The sequence below is a fragment of the Thermothelomyces heterothallicus genome, assembly GCF_042370625.1.
Source record: "Thermothelomyces heterothallicus CBS 202.75 unplaced genomic scaffold P884_scaffold_1, whole genome shotgun sequence".
Taxonomy (NCBI): Eukaryota; Fungi; Ascomycota; class Sordariomycetes; order Sordariales; family Chaetomiaceae; genus Thermothelomyces; species Thermothelomyces heterothallicus.
Genome location: NW_027192562.1, coordinates 3,414,499 through 3,432,727, shown reverse-complemented (window position 1 = coordinate 3,432,727; position 18,229 = coordinate 3,414,499). Strand labels below are relative to the sequence as shown.

Genomic DNA, 18,229 nt, shown 5'->3' with positions numbered 1-18,229 from the left:
CCTCAGTTTCCCAGCCCTTGAACCTTTGGAGTGCGATCAACGGCAGGATTGCCATCATGGTGGAGAATGGGAAGGGCGGAGCCCGTCAGCTGAAAAAGCGGCGAAAGGAGGGACTTGAGGAGCGGCTTCCATGATCACCCGACTAAAGGCGAGGCGAGCCAGGAGGTGTAACTAAACATCCTTGGCATAATCGGGCGACCAATTCTCGACGCTTATTGCTGCTTCTGCGCAAGAAAAGCCTGCATACAATACACTACACTAGTACTAGTAGTGTAGTGTGCAGTGGTGCGCTTCGGGACCTTGGCTACACTAATGGGTGCTGCTGGCCCTTGCTCGGCCCCACATGTTGCCTGCCCTACTACACTAAACTTGGAACTAACTAGTGCAAGCCATATATGGTAGCCAAATCATCACATTTCCGGAGCATACCCTACGATGGAGAACGGAATAGACTCCGTAGTTGTATGTACTGTATGTGCAGACTCCTATTCGTAGTTGGGACTCAACAAAATTTACGGCTCTATTCTAGGGGTCTCCACTTTGTTCAAAGCCGCTCATTGGCTGTCTCTAAGGTGCTTCCACTTTTCGCTTTTTGAAGACCGAATCTCGCAGTGGCCCTTGATGTCCCGAGCGCCTGCAACCCACGTGTCAGGCCATGGCATACACTCCATTTCAACTGTGTTTGTAGCAAGTGAACCCTTCAGAGACGCGTAGATGGCGCCTTCAAGCATGGATTCGTATAGTAGCAATGTGTCAGTAGTACTGGGTTCCGTGTAGGGCATGCCTTGGGCAGGCCAAATCTTCAATTTGTGAGCTGCCAAAGAGTCCGCAGCGGCGTGGTCTGCGGGAAACCCGGACGGTCTAGTGCACTACTGGGTGTAGTGAATGAGTGCACCGGAAACACAATACCGGATTTCCTCCACCACTTCTACTCCGCTACACTCGACGGTATTTGGCACAGGACGTAAGATATGGAAGGCACCCCAGGTATGTACAGAGTTAGGTATATATTGTACTGTATTTAACTAAACTAAAAATTGCTAGTTCTCATCCAAGTGCCCTATAGTTAGTTAGGAAGGCGCGGAGAGAATCGGGCAGAACAAAGGAATCTTAGTCCGGGACAATGGTTGATCCCCTGCCTGCCCTTCCGGCCCCTGTGGGATTTCACTGCCTTTCTGCTGGCCAAGGTGCCCGAGCTCAATTACGATGCTCGCTCCTGGATTTGCTATTCTGAAACAAATGGTGTTTGGCCGAGACCGTTGAAGCCTAACTTTTGAAAGAAAAGAAGATCTCGTTACAGCTCAATTCCAACCATGTCGGGAGAAGGTTGCCGATCCAAGCCGACCGGGGGTCCCGCATTCGCTAGTGTACGGATTACACTACTGTAGAGGAATTCCATGTTCATAGCACCGAACCTCGTCGGCCAGCCCTTTTGGCAAGCCCTGTCAGCCTACTATCCGATAGTCTGTTTCAGGGGGGTAACGTTAAGGCCCCTTGCTGAGCCCAGAATAGCACAATAGAGTGACAAGTTGTTCGCTTTTTTTCCCCTCGGAGAATAAACAACCGGTTCCCAGAAACCCAGGGAAACGGTTCATCAGATGGAGCGCTGACTGCAGACGGCACCAACGCTTGTCGCCGCAATCGGCAACCAGCGGCTCCAGAGTCCAAGAGAGCTTTGACTAAGTTTGCGACCCGCGGCCCCGTAACAAAGAGCCGTTGTTTTATTAAGTTCGACAATTCCCACCATTCATCTCTCTCGCCGGGTGTGCCGCGATCGGCAAGCTGCGCGGCGGATTGGCCTCCCCTGCTTTCGTACACTCGTGCACTCCCCTTCACAAAATATCTGACTTCCCCTTTCGGACCTTTGGGTTCCATCAGGACTCTGCGAAGCCTCGGTGGGGGTAAGCGAACCGCAACACCCCCCTTGACTGGTCCAGGAAGTCCCATGGTGGTCTTCATCTCGGTACACACAAGTGGACATATATTTAGTAGCGTAGGTGACCGTAATGTATCCTAATTCCACATTGTAGTTAGTGGAATTGTACTCTGTACACTAGTGTGTGCAGGATAGAATCGGGAATCGGCATAATTCACTACCTAAGTTACTTTAATTACATCCTGGCTACCGTGATGATGGTGTCTGAGAGCCTAATAAAGTTAGTGTTATGCTAGGCAGGCGGACATGTTAGGACGTAAGCGCAAGCAAATAACACGGGGTAAGACCAACAAAGAACTTTAAGTCGTGGTCATCTGCTCGGGCCTCACGCAGCACCCTCCTTACTCTCCTAGAAGTAAGGAATATATGTTGTACTTCGGAGTGTTTTTGCTCACACACATAATACGAAAATCGGTGGTTACACAGCTTTTAAAACACCAGCAGTGTCCACTTACCTTGTATCCCTGTCTGGGGAAGGGAAGCTGACCCCCACCATGGAGATTCAGCCTGCGACTGGGGGATGCCACCCCGCATTCCGAACAAAGTCCTGTGGTGCGATGATCCGTATTCGTTCGCTACACTAGTTGAAGGTGGCTTGAAGCTTGGCCCAACAAAAACATCGGAATCAAGTTTTCATCAAGCTCCTTCATTAGCCTTCATCAATCTTCCGCGGTTAAACTTGGGTTTTGATAATTAAATGCGTCTGTCCGCACGGGGCTACGATAAGACGCCTATAAAGTGTTCCGTACTCTTATTCAACGTTTTTCCGACGCTACGTACTGCGTACTACTGCCTCCAGCGCGGAAGCCCAGCAGGCACTTGAAGCAATGTTGCGCGTCGCCTACGCGAAGGTTGTTGCTGGTCTCAAAAGAAGAAGACGACGAACAAGTTCCAGGTTGCCTTCGGGGGTGTTCGACTGCTTAGTGAATTGTCGATGGTGAGAGCAGCATTCGCTGCCATGTCGCGTAGTAACCACTCACAGGGGGGCACCTCAAAATCCGCCGGCTACCCCTCGCTCCATTCACGTGTGTTTGCCTCGGCACACCGAAGCCCCGGTGCACAATTGCACAGGTAGCCGGAGAGCCGAAGTGGGTCCCCGGCAGCCTGACAATACCCTCGGGCGATCTCAACAGCCTCAACCGCCGCAGCTCAACAGCCTCGAAGCGGTTGGGACGCCGCTGGGACGCCGCTAGGACGCCGTTGATCCTCGGCCGGATGAAATGAGCCAGGCCGGTACATTCAGCGACTTAGGCGTGCCTCCTGACACCGCCCCGGATTCCCTTCCATCCACACCGCTTCAGATTCTCACTGTCGGTCGGGGCCAGGGGTTCACAGTGACACTTCGTTCGAGACTCAATCTGTCTCGAGGGCAGTCTCACTGATAGGCCTACCTAATCCATCTTGAGCCGTGTGATTGTTGAGAGCGACACGACATAAGCCTTAGCCCACCTCTCACTCTCACAATCAGTATCGCCGTCATGCCTTCCGACGATAAGACCCTCCTCCCTCTGCAGGAGGCGCTGAACTTGGTCAAATTGGCCCCAGAAGGCGACTCCCGGCGGTACATGGGGACGAGGGCAGCGTACGTGCCCGGGTCCGATATTTCGCCGGACAAGGGCATGGTGAGCACGCATAAGGCTGCTTTTGGTGGCCATGTGTATGGTCAAGCCGCATTGGCCGCTGCACGAACCCAGAGGGAACTGGAGGACGAGACGGGGCGTAAGCCATCCGAGAGGCTGAGCCTGCATGTACGTGCCCTCTGTATATCCACCGTCTTACGGACAACCCCCAGTCTCTATCTCTCTCTCTCTCTCTCTCCCCACCCTCCGACCGCCGTGTCTGCCCTCTGGCGAGGCAGGAACGGAACGGACGATAATGCCCTTTTTTTTTTCCGGCGTGGGCAGGGCTGACTGTACCCAGACCATCCACGGCTACTTCACCCGAGCCGGCATCCCCACCCGGCCATTCCTCTACACCGTCACGCCCCTCAGCTCCTCGCGCACCTTCAGCACCCTCTCCGTCACGGCCTACCAGCCCTCCGAGCCCAGCACCAACCCGCAAGGCGACCACTTCCCCCCGTCCGACGCCGCCCTCCCGCTCTCGCCGCCCTCCTTCACCGGCATGTGCTCCTTCAAGCTCCCCGAGCCCGACAGCCAGGGCGTCTCGACCCAGGAGGCGCCGCCGCAGGAGCGCTTCGCCTCCATCCTCTCCTCCCGCGCGCCCGAGGACTGGCCGCCCGTGCCGCCCCTCGACATCACCGGCATCGTCGAGATCGTGGGCGCCGACGAGCCCGGCAAGTTCCCCGTCGCGACCATGCGCAAGGTCGACATGACGGCCTACAACGCCGGCCGGCCCGTGCACGAGCGCCGCGAGCTGATGCTCTACAAGCTGCACGCCCCGCTGCCGACGACCGGCGACGGCACGGGGGCCGAGGAGGGGGAGTGGCAGGGGCAGGGGCAGGTATGGGACGCCAACGCGCACGTCATTGCGCACGCGTACGTCGCCGACCGGAACGGGCTGCTGCTGGCGGGCAACCACGTCGGGTTCGGGCACGCGCTCGGGCGGGCCGCGACGCTGAGCTACACGTTCGTGGTGCACGTCAACGCCGAGCTGGCCGTCCTGCGGGAGGAGGACGGTTGGTGGGTGCAGGAGATGTTCTTCCCGCGCACCGCCGCCGGGCGCGGCATCGTCGAGAGCAAGATCTGGAGCCCCGCCGGTGTCCACATCGCGACCGAGTACCAGGACGGATTGGTGCGGGGGACGGGGCTCGGCAAGCTGTAGTTCCCCCCTCCCCCCCCTCTTCTTCTTCCCCCGGTTGCCCCGGCCCTTTCGCAAATCGTGTGTGTTAGTGCCCATCGGCCTGTCTGCCCTTTTTTTTTTTTTGTTTCCTTTTTTTGGTCTTGCACTGGCAAAGCGCCGGATAGAGCAAGAGATATTATAAAGACCATCGCGGGCGCGTAACCCCGTCGATTTTGGGATAGAAGGGTTAGTTAGATGATGATACATTATGAAGCTACCTTAATTCGGGAATGTAATTGTAGGTAGTTATGCATTCACACTTTGAGATGCCCGTTGATTATAGTCCAATGAACCCTTCAGTCTCGGGTCAGGCCTGTTTGTTATCGCTGTATTCCGCATGGGGGTGGAGGGGGAGTTTGAGAGGGAAAAGTCGGTTGGAGCCGATGTTCTCTGCTCAGTCCCAGGGAGCGCAATGACGGAATGTGGCTCGAAGTGAACAATCAGCAGGTGGTTCTTTCGGGCGAACGCCTTTCATTCTGCGCCCACACACCGTGTCATTGCCGTCGTCGCCATGCAAAAAACAATCCCCGAATGTCACGATAGAAAGTAAGAACTTATAAAAGACCTTTTTTTTTTGGAGGTTTGTACTCCCTGGACCCATTCAGTTCTGTCCTCCCGTTTGATGAGCTCGCGATCGAGGTACACGTGCGAGGTCACATGCACGCTAACTCGAAACAGCAAGCAACTGTCAGCTCGGCTGACGAGGTGGGCTCGGGCCAAATCAGACCATTTCTCAAATCCACGAGTCGAGAGAACCCGGCTTCACCCAGTTTCGCCCAACAACCTCGACCAATTGATCCGCCGCCACCACCGACGACACCATGTTCCTGCAGCGCTCCGCCGTTGCCGTCGCGCGCCGCGTCGCCGGGAGGCCGATGCTCCGTCGCAGCATCGCTACCACCGCTGTGCGCCGTAAGTTTCCCCCGGAGCGAACCCGAAAAACCGAGCTCCGAAATCTCGCAAGTGTTTGCCGCTGCTGCTGCGGCGGCGGCGGCACCAGCGATGCCGACCCAATTGCACCGCGGCATCAACGAATACTGACGCCTCTGCATAACCAGGCAATGCGGTCCCCGATCAGCCCAAGATCAAGACTTTGAAGGGTACGGATTCTCCTTTCTTGTCCCGACTGTTTCGGTTTGTGTGACTTGCGTCATCGGCCGAGGGAGCTTCTGACGTCAAGCAATTGGCGTTCGTGCTCGACACCTTGAAGCATGGGAAGAGTGTTTCTGGAAGGAGGGACGGAGGCGGAAGTTCTTGTCTTCGTTGAAAGTCGCCTAGCGGCTGGCTGACTGACTGGTTACAGAGATCAAGACGGAGGAGGACCTCATCGGCCCCGGTGCCGCTCCGGGCACTGTCCCCACCGACCTCGAGCAGGCTACCGGTCTTGAGCGTCTCGAGATCCTCGGCAAGATGGAGGGCGTCGATGTCTTCGACATGCGGCCCCTGGATGCTTCGCGCCGCGGTAAGCACACACTCCCCGACACAGGTGAGGGTATGCGGAGTCGGCTGATTGTGGAGGCGCAGGCACTCTCGAGAACCCCATTTTGGTCCGCTCCGCCGGCGAGGAGCAGTACGCCGGGTGCACCGGTTTCCCGGCCGACTCTCACAACGTCTTGTGGCTCACGGTCAGTGCAGTCCGAATCGGCCACGACTGGCCCCTTCCCCAGTTCAAGGAGAGCTTTGCTGATTGAAGGCGCAATATCAGATGACCCGCGAGCGCCCCGTCACCCGGTGCACCGAGTGCGGCAACGTCTACAAGATGGAGTACGTCGGCCCCGAGCACGTGGATCACCACTACCACAACCCCCACGGCCTCAAGGAGCCCAAGACCATTTCCGACTACATCAAGCCCGAGTACTGGTAAACATTGAGCTGGGGAAGGAGGTTGGGAGGTGCGGATGTACGAAGGAGGATGTGAGTCGTGCTGGGCTTGTAAAACTATCGCCGCGAGCAGATGAGGTTGTATAGAGGACTTTGCTATGTATCCGCAACCGGTGATGCAGCATTCCAACCTTGCTTGATCACGGTTCTATTGCTCACTGGAACAATTGCCGCCAGGATTTGATCCCGGCTTGCTGCCCGTATCAGATCGTAACGGCACTGATATTACTAGAAGATTTCCTTCCATCATCGTCCTGCCAGGCCGCCGCCTAGATTGGGTGAAACTTTTCCGACAGGAAAAAAAAAGAACGGTAGCAATGCCGCGTACTCTGCGGCACGGAGCTTTCTGGTCCTACTGGGATCGCATTTCAGCAGCGTTTCACGACAGCCGCTAACCGAACTCTTTCCCGCTGCTAGATCCGCGTAATGACGGCACTGCTTCAACTGATGGCAGAAAGGTTGTCGCCGGGGTTACTAGGAGTCACTGTTCCTAGCTTTCGCATACCGTAGACAACAGCTTCACCACCAAGGCGAGAGACATCGTCACACCAAGACCCGTGCCTCCAGAGACAAGGCGCTCTGGCGTTTTACGGTGCCGGGCAGTGCCGCGCCCATTGATGCCCTCGAACCAGCCCGTAATCGATGGGTAGGCAAGGCAGGGACGGCGTTCGCATGAGAATAAGCAATTCGAGTACCAGCCTCCGATTAGCTCTGCTCAGCCCTCGTCGTCGCCAAAGCTGAGCTTGATCTTCTTTGCCTTCTTCTTGGCCTTGGCTTTTGCCGTGGCGGCCGACCCGTCCTTCTGCTGGGCGTCCGGTTCTGTGCCGCTCGCGCCGCTCTCCCGCCCCGTCTTTCCTATCCTTGGGTCCATCTCGCTCCGCCATTCAGCGCCCTTCTCTTCTCCCTCGTCTTCCTCGCCGGCGCCGGCGCCAATTACTCTGCCAAGTTTGCGCTTCTTGCGCTGGTCTCCGACACTCGCTAGTTTCTCCCCCGACGCTGTGGTGTCTGCGTCAGCCGCTTGGTCCCGTTGCTGCTCTTCTTGTTGTTTTTGTTGTTGGTGTTGTTGTTGTTCGTCCGCCGTCTCGGAACGCTTCTCCCTCACGCTCCCGTCGGCACCAACCGCCACGTCGTCAATGGCATTGCCGTGCTCGTCCACCACGAGCGGCGCGTCCTCGGCCTCGGCGCTCTTGGAACGCGGTTTGGCGGGCCGGCGCCTGGCGGCGAGGATCGGGTCCGGTCCGTCGCGGTCTGTCTCGGATGTGTGTTGGCCGCGCAAACGGGCTAGGAAGGGCGGAAGGTTCGCGTTGTACTGCAGGTTTTTGGCCGTGATCTTCTGCGACATGTTGTGCTCGAACGTGGGATTGAACTTTTTTTTTGGTTTTTTTTTTTGGGGCGGGGGGGAAGTGCTGAAGGAGGCCGACGATGCGATATTGACGTTAGGATGCTATGGAGGCAGGGCACGCCGTGGGCTGTGCATTCGACGTGGCACGCGAGTGCTGCCGTTTCTGGAACTTGGAATGCGTTGAATCGGCAACTCAGTTCTGCCGTAACGGTCGTGCCTCGGTGGACACTGGGGTTTCCTAAGGAAGAGCGGATAATCGGGCGTGCAACAAGGTAAGTTACAGCCGCAGACATGTCACGGTAATTCAGTGTTTGTGTATTGTTCCCGTAATACTGACCTGTACACCTCCAACAAGGGTTCTTACGGTGAGTATGGGTGCCACAGGCAGCTACCTCGGGTACCTTAGTTACACCGGTATCTTTCTTGAGAGAATGTCGTCCTTCCTTTGATTCAGCCGGATTCGACTGATGCGCCTTCCATAAATGGCAGTTTATGCTTGAGTCTCCAGGCTGCAACCGGGTGCCGCGCTCTGTGCCATAAGATCCTTGCCTCAATCCTGGAGCCTCTGAAGGGAGCCTCATGGGTCCTTTCTTTTGGAAGAATCTCTGACCACCTCATCTGACCGTGGCCCCGTCTCTAGCCAGCCTTCAGCGCAGACCACCCCGATAGCGCCCAGCTCCTTTCTGTCCGTACTCCCCGGCCAGTCAAGGTGCAGGGGCTTCAGACGCATCCCACGCCGCCGGTGCGGTCTTTTGCCGTTCCGCCGCAGAAGTCAAATCAAACCTCGATTTGGATGAAGCTGCAGCAAAAGAGGCGAGCATCAACGCCAAACAACGCCGCGCTTGAACGAAGATCGGCCCCCGGAAAGTGTAACCCGTCCACGGTGACAACTCAAAATGCGAGCCAACCGGAATTGAACCGGCAACGTTCCCCGGTTGTCTTATTAGTGTGCAAGCTGCAATGCCAATGTCGCATTGCGCGCGCCGGCAACCTGCAGCTGCGCTCTCCTCTCCTCTGCTCGAGCAGGCTGCGCGTCCCAGCCCGCCGGATCGCACATCGATCGGGTCAACCGGAATTCCCCCCCCCCCTTGCTTGCCAAGGGGCAAAAGGCTCGCGGCAATGGCCGGTACGTTTTCGATACCGGGCAATATGTAGAATCCGCGGGGCTACGATCGGTGGATCGAGTACCGCATTCGTGGGCAGCACTGTCCTTTGCCGCCGCCCACCCGCCCAAGCCACCCACCGCGCCGTCACTTCCCCGGTGAGGAAAGAAGTCGCGAGCATGTCCAGTGCTGGCCAGCTGCAACCCCCCTTCGCGCCCGCGGAACTCTTCCCGGCCAGTCCATTAGACGCTGTGCCACCTCCACTTGGCCCGGCTCTCCCAAGTCCAATTCCGGCGGTGAGTCCATAGTGGTTCAACCGCTGGAGCGGCGTCTTCATCCGGTTTATTCTCTCAAACTTGGGCTCCGCTTGCAGGGCTCTTCACGTTACACAAGGTTCATGGGCTGAGTTGGCACTTGGCCGGTTGACCGTCCGCCAAAGGCAATTCTTCTTTGCATCGCTCTCGATTGCATATCGTTGCCTTGGCTTGTCTCGGGGAGCCCTATCCCTATCTCGGCATGTTCCCCCAATCTCTGAGGACCCTCCCGTGTCCGTCGAGCCGAATAGTCGGCGGCGGGGCACCGGGATGGCGTCACCCTCCAGTCCACGAGTCCGCGCGACGAACACCCGCGACGAGACCCCGCGACGAGATCTCGCGACGAGACCTCGCGACGGGACCTCGTCCGCCCCTCGCAGCTCGCTGATGCCGAGACTGTATAAATAGGCAATACGGGTTCCGTTTGCTCACGTCCTTGCCTTTTGCTACTCTCCAGCCTCGGAGCACACCGTAGACCTTTCTCCCCGGTGTGCCTACTCTTCTCGCCGCACATCCACTTCTTTCAGGTGTCGTGTTTGCCTCCCCCTTGACGCCTAAGGATCATCTATCGCCCCGCCCAAAGCGCCTTTCCTCATATCGAGTACCATGTCAACGGCAGCGGAGACCCGGCGTAAGTGGGCAGCCTACCGGGAGACGATCGAAGATTTGTACTGGAATCATGCCAAGGAACTTCCGGAGGTTATGAAGACCATGGCAGAGGTCCATGGCTTCACTGCCAAGTATACTTCCCACCATCATATGCCGGCCATACGCTGAGAACAATGCGCTGACTTTCTACAAAGCACAAAAAGTTACAAGAAATTCCTCAAGGCCTGGGGCCTGAAGAAGAACCTTAAGAGAGAGGAGTCGATCGCTATGGTCAAGATTTCCGCGTGGCGTCGGCGCATGGAAAACAAAGATACCATGTTCTACTGTCGTGGCAAGCTCGTCGACCCTGAGAAGCTCCGCCGCTTCATGAAGCGGCACAAGTTCACTCACGACCATGCTGACTTGACATCAACCACGAGGGGTAGACGTGGTCTCCAATCCAGATTTCCATGTAGATGAGCTGACATTAGGGTTTGACAGCGGTAACTCCTCCGAACATCAGGTACAGGACACCAGAGCCTGCCACGTCCGACAAGTCAACCTCAGCGCCGCAGCACCCTTTCCCTAGCGTGGATACGCCCGTAAAGGAACCGACAACCAGAGCGGAGTCGCCGGCGTCGTATGAAATGAACAGCCACGGAAGCCCCCGGAGCTCTGATATCGCACAGGTGGCACCCTCTCTGCCGTTCCCCTGGCCCGAAGATGACCCATGCCCAGAGTTTCGGTCCCATTACGCCGTGACAAATCGGTTCGTTTCGGCCGCCTTTCCCGAATATCAAACGCAGTCGACGCCACAGATGTTCTCTCGAGACGCCAAGAGCCCTACATTTTCACACTCGGAATGGATCGACAACGCTGAAGCTCTGCATGCTGCTCCACATGAGCTGCCATCCGAGCCTCCATCTCACGGCTACCACGCCCCGATGATTGAAGCACCGTCCTCCCTCGTCGATCAACAAATGCCGCAACGGGTCGAGAACTTTGTGGAGTGTGGGCTCGGGTCTGCGATGCCGGGCTTTTCGGGAAGTCACACCTCACTCCTGGATCATGGAGTCGTCGAAGCCATCCCTCTTGGCTGTACAAACCCGATCTACGGCGCCACAGAAGCCCAGGACATGATGTTGTGCACTCAAGGGCATACGCCGCTTCATTATGCCGTCATCGGAAATGACCTCCAGAAAGCTAAGAGCATGCTACATGCCGGTGCCAGCCCGAATTCCGCATCGCGCAACGGCACCACCCCGTTGCACTACGCGGCCTACCAACGGAACGTCGAAATGGTCAAGCTTCTGCTCAACTACGGAGCGAGTCTTGACGCCACTACGGACAAAAAGCGGTCCGTCCTGTTCTTTGCGGTTCGGAGCCACGGCCAACTAGATAGCAGTGACTTACTCATATACGGTGACTCCACGATGACGGCGAGCAACCCTCCCACGGACGATGACACGGTGCGTATCATCAATGCGCTCTTCAACTCTCCAACTCGGTGGAGATGCCTGCTGCGTAGTCTCAATAAGTCTGATAAAGACGGTGTGACTCCGCTGATGGTCGCTGCCCGGGGAGGTTTCGGAAAAACAGCGACCCTGCTGCTCGAACGAGGGGCGCAACCGGACCAGCGAGATCACTCGGACCATACGGCCCTCAAGTATGCGGCGATGAGCAATCACCGAGATCTAGTTCGTCTGCTGCTGCTAGCAGATGAGGCCGTCTCGTCTGAGCGCAAGCCATCCCACATTCTGAAGCTGGCTAGCAAGAACATCCCAACGAGCGAGCTCCTAGCACAAAACGAACAAGAGACCTGGGGGGATAGTTATTTCGTTTCCTCTACGGCTCTCCTTGCCGAGGAGATAGTGCGACTTTGCCAGGAAATGGGCATGCTGGATGGACTGCTGGACCTAGCCTGCCGTAAAAGCAAACTTCATCTGCTCGAATTGTTCCGGCGCGCGACGAGACAGCTCGATATCGAAACGTCTCATGGCAATGGTTCTTGATCATGGTCAGCTCGATCATCGCGTCGCTTAACCAATCATCTCGTCCTTATTGGACGTCACGATCCGCGGTTGGGGTGTGGTGACGAGGATCTTGCAGCCCATCAGTGATTGCGTAAATGCACCCAGGTCCGCTGGATCTCACTCTAACTTGCAGATCTCGGTTTTCTTCGAAAACAGCATGGAGACATTCACAAACCGTATCTAGGTAAACCATTTCTTGCGAGGACGCACAACAAGAACGAACGCTGAGACTTGACAGGTAGATGCAAACAGCAATATTAATAACGACAAATCCCAACACGGCCACTTTTTGGGGAGGTTATTTTGTGGTTCTTGAGGAAGTACACCGACTTCAGAGCCAGACAGCGAAAAGGTTGTTGACGACATTCTCCGAGAGTGGCCGGGGACGCCGGGTTATGCTGCTTAACCAATACGCATTGAGGAGCGATATACTTTCAGTCCGATTAATCAATCTGTTCCTCTCGTACATCTGGCCGGTACTTGGCCGGTATGGTGTGGCTTGCGCCTGCGCCGCCGTGCGTGCCGGAAAGTATAATTACACTGAACAACCCGCACATGAAGTGGTCTCGACAACTATTATCATTATCCTTCAACGAAACCAATGATAAGCTCACAGTGGCTGCGCAAGTCAGTAGTATCTGGACCTGACGTCCTACTACTTCACTTTGTATCTCATGTTCAGCACGGCATACGGGTCCATATGGTTTGCCAAACCTCGCTGCTGCCTCGCCTGTCAAAGGGATCGTGTTCCGGAGCTAGTTTCGAAACACGTACCCAGCACTGCCGTGTCGTCTCGCCGCCCTCGGGCTACCCCATGCTCCAGATGGGGTAATAAGAAACTTTTGGTAATTCGCATGGCGGATCCGGAGTGATAGGTTTCTGTGGTGTGAGAGAAGCTCGAACCCCTTAAAACGGATTGGGGTGGGGAGACCTGGGATCGTAATTAATTAGTAGAATCCCGAGCTGCCACGCTGAGAGCTGTTGCTTCACGATACTCCTCACAGAGTTTGCTTGAAATCATTTAATCCTTACAGCGATTATTGTAAAAAAACGATTGATAATATATCTTGAAACCGCGTGGGACATCTAACAAGGGAGACCTCTGACATTATCGGGTGTATTGAAGAGTCTGTACGGTTTACCTGGATATGCCAATCCATTCCTAGTCTCTTTAAGGGCCTGCTTCTCCAAGAGAACATCCGGCACGGTTAAAAGTAGTTTCCTCCAGGCACGATAGATTGTAAGACTAAGTCGGACCCCCCATATACCGACCACCCCCATTTTCCGACCGCTTGGCAAACCTTGGCACCCACAACTACCCATCTTCTTCAACCACATATATTACAGACCTGTTCAACCAACTACAATACAGGAAGCCGTTGATTCTACACTTTCTGAGCCACTCTCTTCGGCAGTAGGGTCCTCTATACGGCCGGCTTCCATCTAGGCCTGGTGGATCTATTCAATCATCGTAAACTGCTCGTTTGGATCCACCATTACCCTCTTCCTCTTCGACGGCCGGGCTACTTCTAACTATGCCTTTAGAGCTTCGTTTTCCTGTTATAACTGAGCTAACTTAAAGTCCTTCTGGTCGAAAGCTTTCTCAACCTTCCTAAATAGGAGCCTATATACAGAGGGGTGCTAAGTCTTGGTGGATAGGTTGGTTAGCTGACTACGTAAGTCTGACTTCCTTTGTGGTGTACTAAAAATTAGGTTAACGGCTCCTTTTAAAGGCTAGGAGTGTTAAATAGGTTCTAGAGTCTATATAGAAGCTGGCTGTTTGTTAAGATTGGTCGGGTTGTTTGAATTTTCTAATAGGAGTCTACTCATTAGGGGTTTTGCTATATTGACTAGCTATAACCTAGATGCCTTCTATCCTGCCTTGATATTCTAGGCTGTAATAGCCTCTTTCCGAGCCTTGACGATATACCTAATCATTATCTGTTTGCCTAAGACAGATGATTCTACCTAGGATATTATATTATTAAGGAGCTTCCGGTAAGTATGCTTTAGGGGGGAAAAGACTAATAGATCTAATGGCTAGAGGACGTAGGAGGTATATAGAGGTAAAAAGAGTAACTAGATATTGTTCTTATAATATAGCTATATAAAGTCGTTAGTTATATAGCTATCGTAGCCGTCTAGTATTAGAAGTCATTACTAGGAACTGTCCTCTAGCTAGTTAAAAGGAATAAAGACTTCTTAAAGCCATTTGATTATAATAGTTTGATTAGTCTAGCCTATCTCTATTACTATAAACCTCTAGTCCTTTAGTTCCGTCTTGTTAATAGGAAACTACTATTATTAAAGACTCTTGCCCTTAAAGATGATAACCGGGGGGAGGGATATCCCTATTATAGAGATATACTTAAGGAATGAAGTCTAGGTACGCGAACTAGGAGCTTTACACTAAATTATACGCGTTTAGGCACTTCTAACCACCAGACCGTTAGTTCCCTACCCTTCTATAATGCCGTATTCGTCTATATTCTAACGGTTAGCTAGTAAGATACCCTTGATAGCTAGGATACTTAGCCATAGCCACTAACTACGTATAACTAAGTTAGTAGCGTATAACGAACCTAACTCAGACTTCTTCTAAAAGGGTTCAGACGAAGGTAAGTAATACAGGACAAGTATACAGGTCGTCTAAGGGATTCGGTAAAGCCAAAGGGTTTATAACAACAGAGTTGTCTCTTACAGTAGTATAATACTATTATAAGTACTATGATTATAAGTTACTATCACTAGTAAACTCTAGAGTCCACCAGAACAAGTAACTATCTATATATATATATAACCTTCCTAGATCACCTTGATCAGTCCTTGGTTAGTGATCCTGGTAAGCTACTTATCGCGATTAGTGACTTTATACTGATCTTGGTGATCGTAAGCCAGCGTACGGTAGGGCTTGCAGTGCTTCCTACGTTATGATTAGTTCCTTCCGTCTTTTCGGCTTGATTAGCCTATCCGTGCCGGTGGCCTAGGTGGTATCTATATATATATTTCTATGATACGATGCCCCCCTTCTAAGGCTTTCGACCCGAAAGCCCTCTTAGGCCGTTTCAAATAACGCTAACACCCTCTTATAACTTGCTCCTATGAGTTCCCCCCCCCTTGCTCCCTTCTGCCGTTTACTATAGCTAACCGTATAAAGAAACGCCATCGTGATATAACGCGTGAATGTCGTATCTTAGTCGCTATGATTAAGCGAGACGGTTCCGAAACTATACTATATTCTAACTATTGGTATATAACGCCTAAGAAGTATTATATTATGTCAGGGAATTCTAAGAGGTGTTTGAATTATATACGTAAGGGAAAGTCTTATAATAGGCCGAATATAGCGGATTCCTATAAGTAGCTTCTATTTGTCCTCTTGTTTCTATTCTAACTTGTCGTAGTATTATATAATTAGCGTAAGTAAGATAGGCTAGAGGAGGAGATTTTAGCGGTAGAGGATCTACTTTAGTAAACTTTAAGTCGCCTTACGTATTTATATCGTTAAAAACGAATGTTATATAACTAGAGTGACGAGTTTATTTGTCGAGGTATATAGGGTTTAGATAAGGAGGACAGGGTAGTAGCCCTAATGCCGGAAGAATAGGATTTGACAGGTTAGGTATAGGTATCAGGCGCCTTTAGTATAATTGACTAGGAAGTAGTTAGCTTGTCCCTAGGGTCGGCTCCTACTAGTACTTCTTCCTTCTTAGACATTGGTTAGGTTCCCAAGTCGGCCTCTGTAGTTAGTTAGGGTTCCTCCGGTAGAACTATTCTAGTTTCTTAGGGTAGTTTAGGTTCTTAACCGGCTCCTATAAGTTGTCTTCTGTTCTAAAATTAAGCCATTTGACTAGATACTATAGTTACCTATTAATAATATATAAATCTAGGATTTCTTTAACGTCCTATTCTTCCTCTTCGTCCTTTGTTTTAATATTTATAGCAATCTTAGTATTTTTTGGTATTAGTTTAAGAAGTGAAATATAAAAAATATCTGTCTATAGTTATATAGATAATGGTAACGATAGTCGGTAGTTAGATGTCGAAATTTGTTCTTTGATAACGAAGGGTCTGACCTTCTTAAAGTCTAGCTTTGTACTTGGTCGTTTGGTTCGTAGATTTCGTACGATTAGATAGACTTTGTCTCCCCTCTCTAGGCGAGGTCCCTTGAGCCTGTATTTATCGTAGTAATTCTTTATTCTGGTTCTAACAAACTTAAGTTCCTTTTTAAGCTTCTTATATAGTATATGTATCTATTTTGCTTTGACTATTGCTCTTGGTACTATAACTTCTGGTCCTTGCCTAAGGTCTGCTTTGTATCTATAGTTTATAAAGAATAGTATAGCTTTGGTCGTTTCTATTAGCGTTATATTATAAGCAAGTTATACTATTGGTAATAGTATAACCTAGTTGTCTTGCTAGTAGTTAATATAAGAATGGAGGTACTATTTAATAACTTAGTTTAGTTACTCTGTTTATCTATTAATCTATAGGTGATATACCGTTAATAGTTTGCTATTAATACCTAATTGTTATATTAACGCTTACTAGAACTTTGATGTAAACTTGGTATCTCTGTTGGTGATCTATTCTTATAGCTAAACATGTATTAATGTAACTTGCCGATAGATCACGTCTACTAGCTGTTTGGCTATCTAGGACTCCTTATAGGGAAAGAAGTATACCTATTTAGTTAGATGATCTACTATAGTGAGAATACTATCGTAGATCACTCCTATAGCCGTGTCCTTAGATTCTAGCAGTTTCGTAATAAAGTCTATTATAACTAAACTCTATAGTTTGTTAGCTATTAGCAGTGGCTAAAGTAGCCCGTATAGCTTATATCGTGCTATCTTACTTCGATTATAGATATCGTAGCTCTATACGACTTCCTTAACTTATACTGTTAACTATAGAAAGTTATAGTGTTTCTTAACTTGTACAATAGTCTTCGTAACCCCTTTATGTCCTCTAAGTTTCGACTTATAAAGCTCTCGAATTATTCGTAGCTACTAATCCTTATTGTAGATATATGCTTTGCCTCGATACTAGAGTTTTCTATCCTTTTCTTCCACTCTACTAGGTACTACTAGTCTAGGTACTACTTAATATTATACCTTATTAACCCTTTCTTCTCGAAAGATTATATAACATTCTAGGAACGAGTCGAGTAGATTATCTTCTATAGGTATCTACATTTTGTAATATAGCGTTCTATCTAGTCGTTCCTTAAACAATGGTAGCATTATTTCTGTTTGTCCTTCTATATGATTTGTTTGTCAGCTTAAAGCGTCTGCTTATACGTTCTCTTTACCTTTCTTGTAACAGATCTCGAAGTTAAATTCCGCGAGGAATTCTACCTACTATATTTGTCATCTATTAAGCTCCTTTGTCATCGTAAAGTACTATAAATTCTTATAATCTATATATACTTGTACTAGTTCGATTATACCGTTAAGATATAGTCGCTACTCCTTAAAAGCTTTAATAATTATAAGTAGTTCCTTGTTATAGATTAGATAGTTAAGATATAATCTGTCAAGCTTTTTTGAAAAGAAGGCTATAGGATATAGCTTCCCTTGTTTGTCTCGTTATCCTAACTATCCTCCGATAGTATAGTCTAAAGCGTCCGTTTCTACCTCGAATGGCTTCTTAGGGTCTAGTAGTACTAGTACTAGATCCTTAGTAATGATGTCGCGAATCTACGTAAATGCTTGCTTATATCGCTCTTCCTATTAGAACTTAGCGCCCTTCTTGGTAAGTTCGTATAATAGTTATACGATCGCTCTAAAGTTCCTAATAAACATCTAGTAGAAGTTTGTAAACCTAATGAAACTTTGTACTTCTGTGACTAACGTCAGTCGTAGCTAATTCTTGATAGCTTTAACCTTTAAGGGTTCTATCCGAATTTGTCCTAGGGATATCTCGTATCCTAAAAACACTGTCTTCTTAACGTGGAATTTGCTCTTTTCCTTATTAACTAATAGCTTATACGTATATAATATGTCTAGTACTACTCTTATATACTTCTAGTGTTTATCTATTGTCTTAGAGAAGATAAGTATATCGTCGAGATAATATACTATAAATTTGTTAAGAAAGGGTTAGATAGCTTGATTAATTGGGGCTTAGAACGTTGCTAGCGCGTTTGTAAGTCTAAATAGCATGACAAGGTACTTGTAGTAGCTATAGAGTATCCTAAAGGCCGTTTTTTACTTATCGCCTTCTTTAAT

General features: G+C 50.8%; 4 protein-coding genes across 4 annotated transcripts; 3 read left to right on the top strand and 1 right to left on the bottom strand.

The window, feature by feature from the left end:
* Positions 1-3,414: 3,414 nt before the first annotated feature.
* Positions 3,415-4,717, top strand: P884DRAFT_266500 (thioesterase-like superfamily-domain-containing protein; the record flags this gene model as incomplete). Its single annotated transcript, XM_069442034.1, has 2 exons — positions 3,415-3,684; positions 3,857-4,717. The coding sequence occupies 2 exons, from the start codon at positions 3,415-3,417 to the stop codon at positions 4,715-4,717; spliced, it is 1,131 nt and encodes a 376-aa protein (XP_069302313.1).
* Positions 4,718-5,556: 839 nt separating this feature from the next.
* P884DRAFT_216038 (cytochrome c oxidase subunit VB-domain-containing protein) lies at positions 5,557-6,861 on the top strand (the record flags this gene model as incomplete). The annotated part of the gene is made up of 5 exons (XM_069439294.1): positions 5,557-5,698; positions 5,794-5,835; positions 6,039-6,197; positions 6,260-6,360; positions 6,441-6,861. 5 exons carry the CDS (start codon positions 5,557-5,559, stop codon positions 6,597-6,599), a joined length of 603 nt encoding a protein of 200 aa, XP_069302312.1. The 3' UTR covers positions 6,600-6,861.
* A 1-nt stretch (position 6,862) lies between these two features.
* P884DRAFT_254366 (uncharacterized protein) lies at positions 6,863-7,968 on the bottom strand. The gene has a single exon (XM_069440885.1). It carries the CDS (start codon positions 7,956-7,958, stop codon positions 7,332-7,334), a length of 627 nt encoding a protein of 208 aa, XP_069302311.1. The 5' UTR covers positions 7,959-7,968; the 3' UTR covers positions 6,863-7,331.
* Positions 7,969-9,981: 2,013 nt separating this feature from the next.
* P884DRAFT_188723 (ankyrin repeat-containing domain protein) lies at positions 9,982-11,975 on the top strand (the record flags this gene model as incomplete). The annotated part of the gene is made up of 3 exons (XM_069437380.1): positions 9,982-10,115; positions 10,179-10,405; positions 10,465-11,975. 3 exons carry the CDS (start codon positions 9,982-9,984, stop codon positions 11,973-11,975), a joined length of 1,872 nt encoding a protein of 623 aa, XP_069302310.1.
* Positions 11,976-18,229: the final 6,254 nt, after the last annotated feature.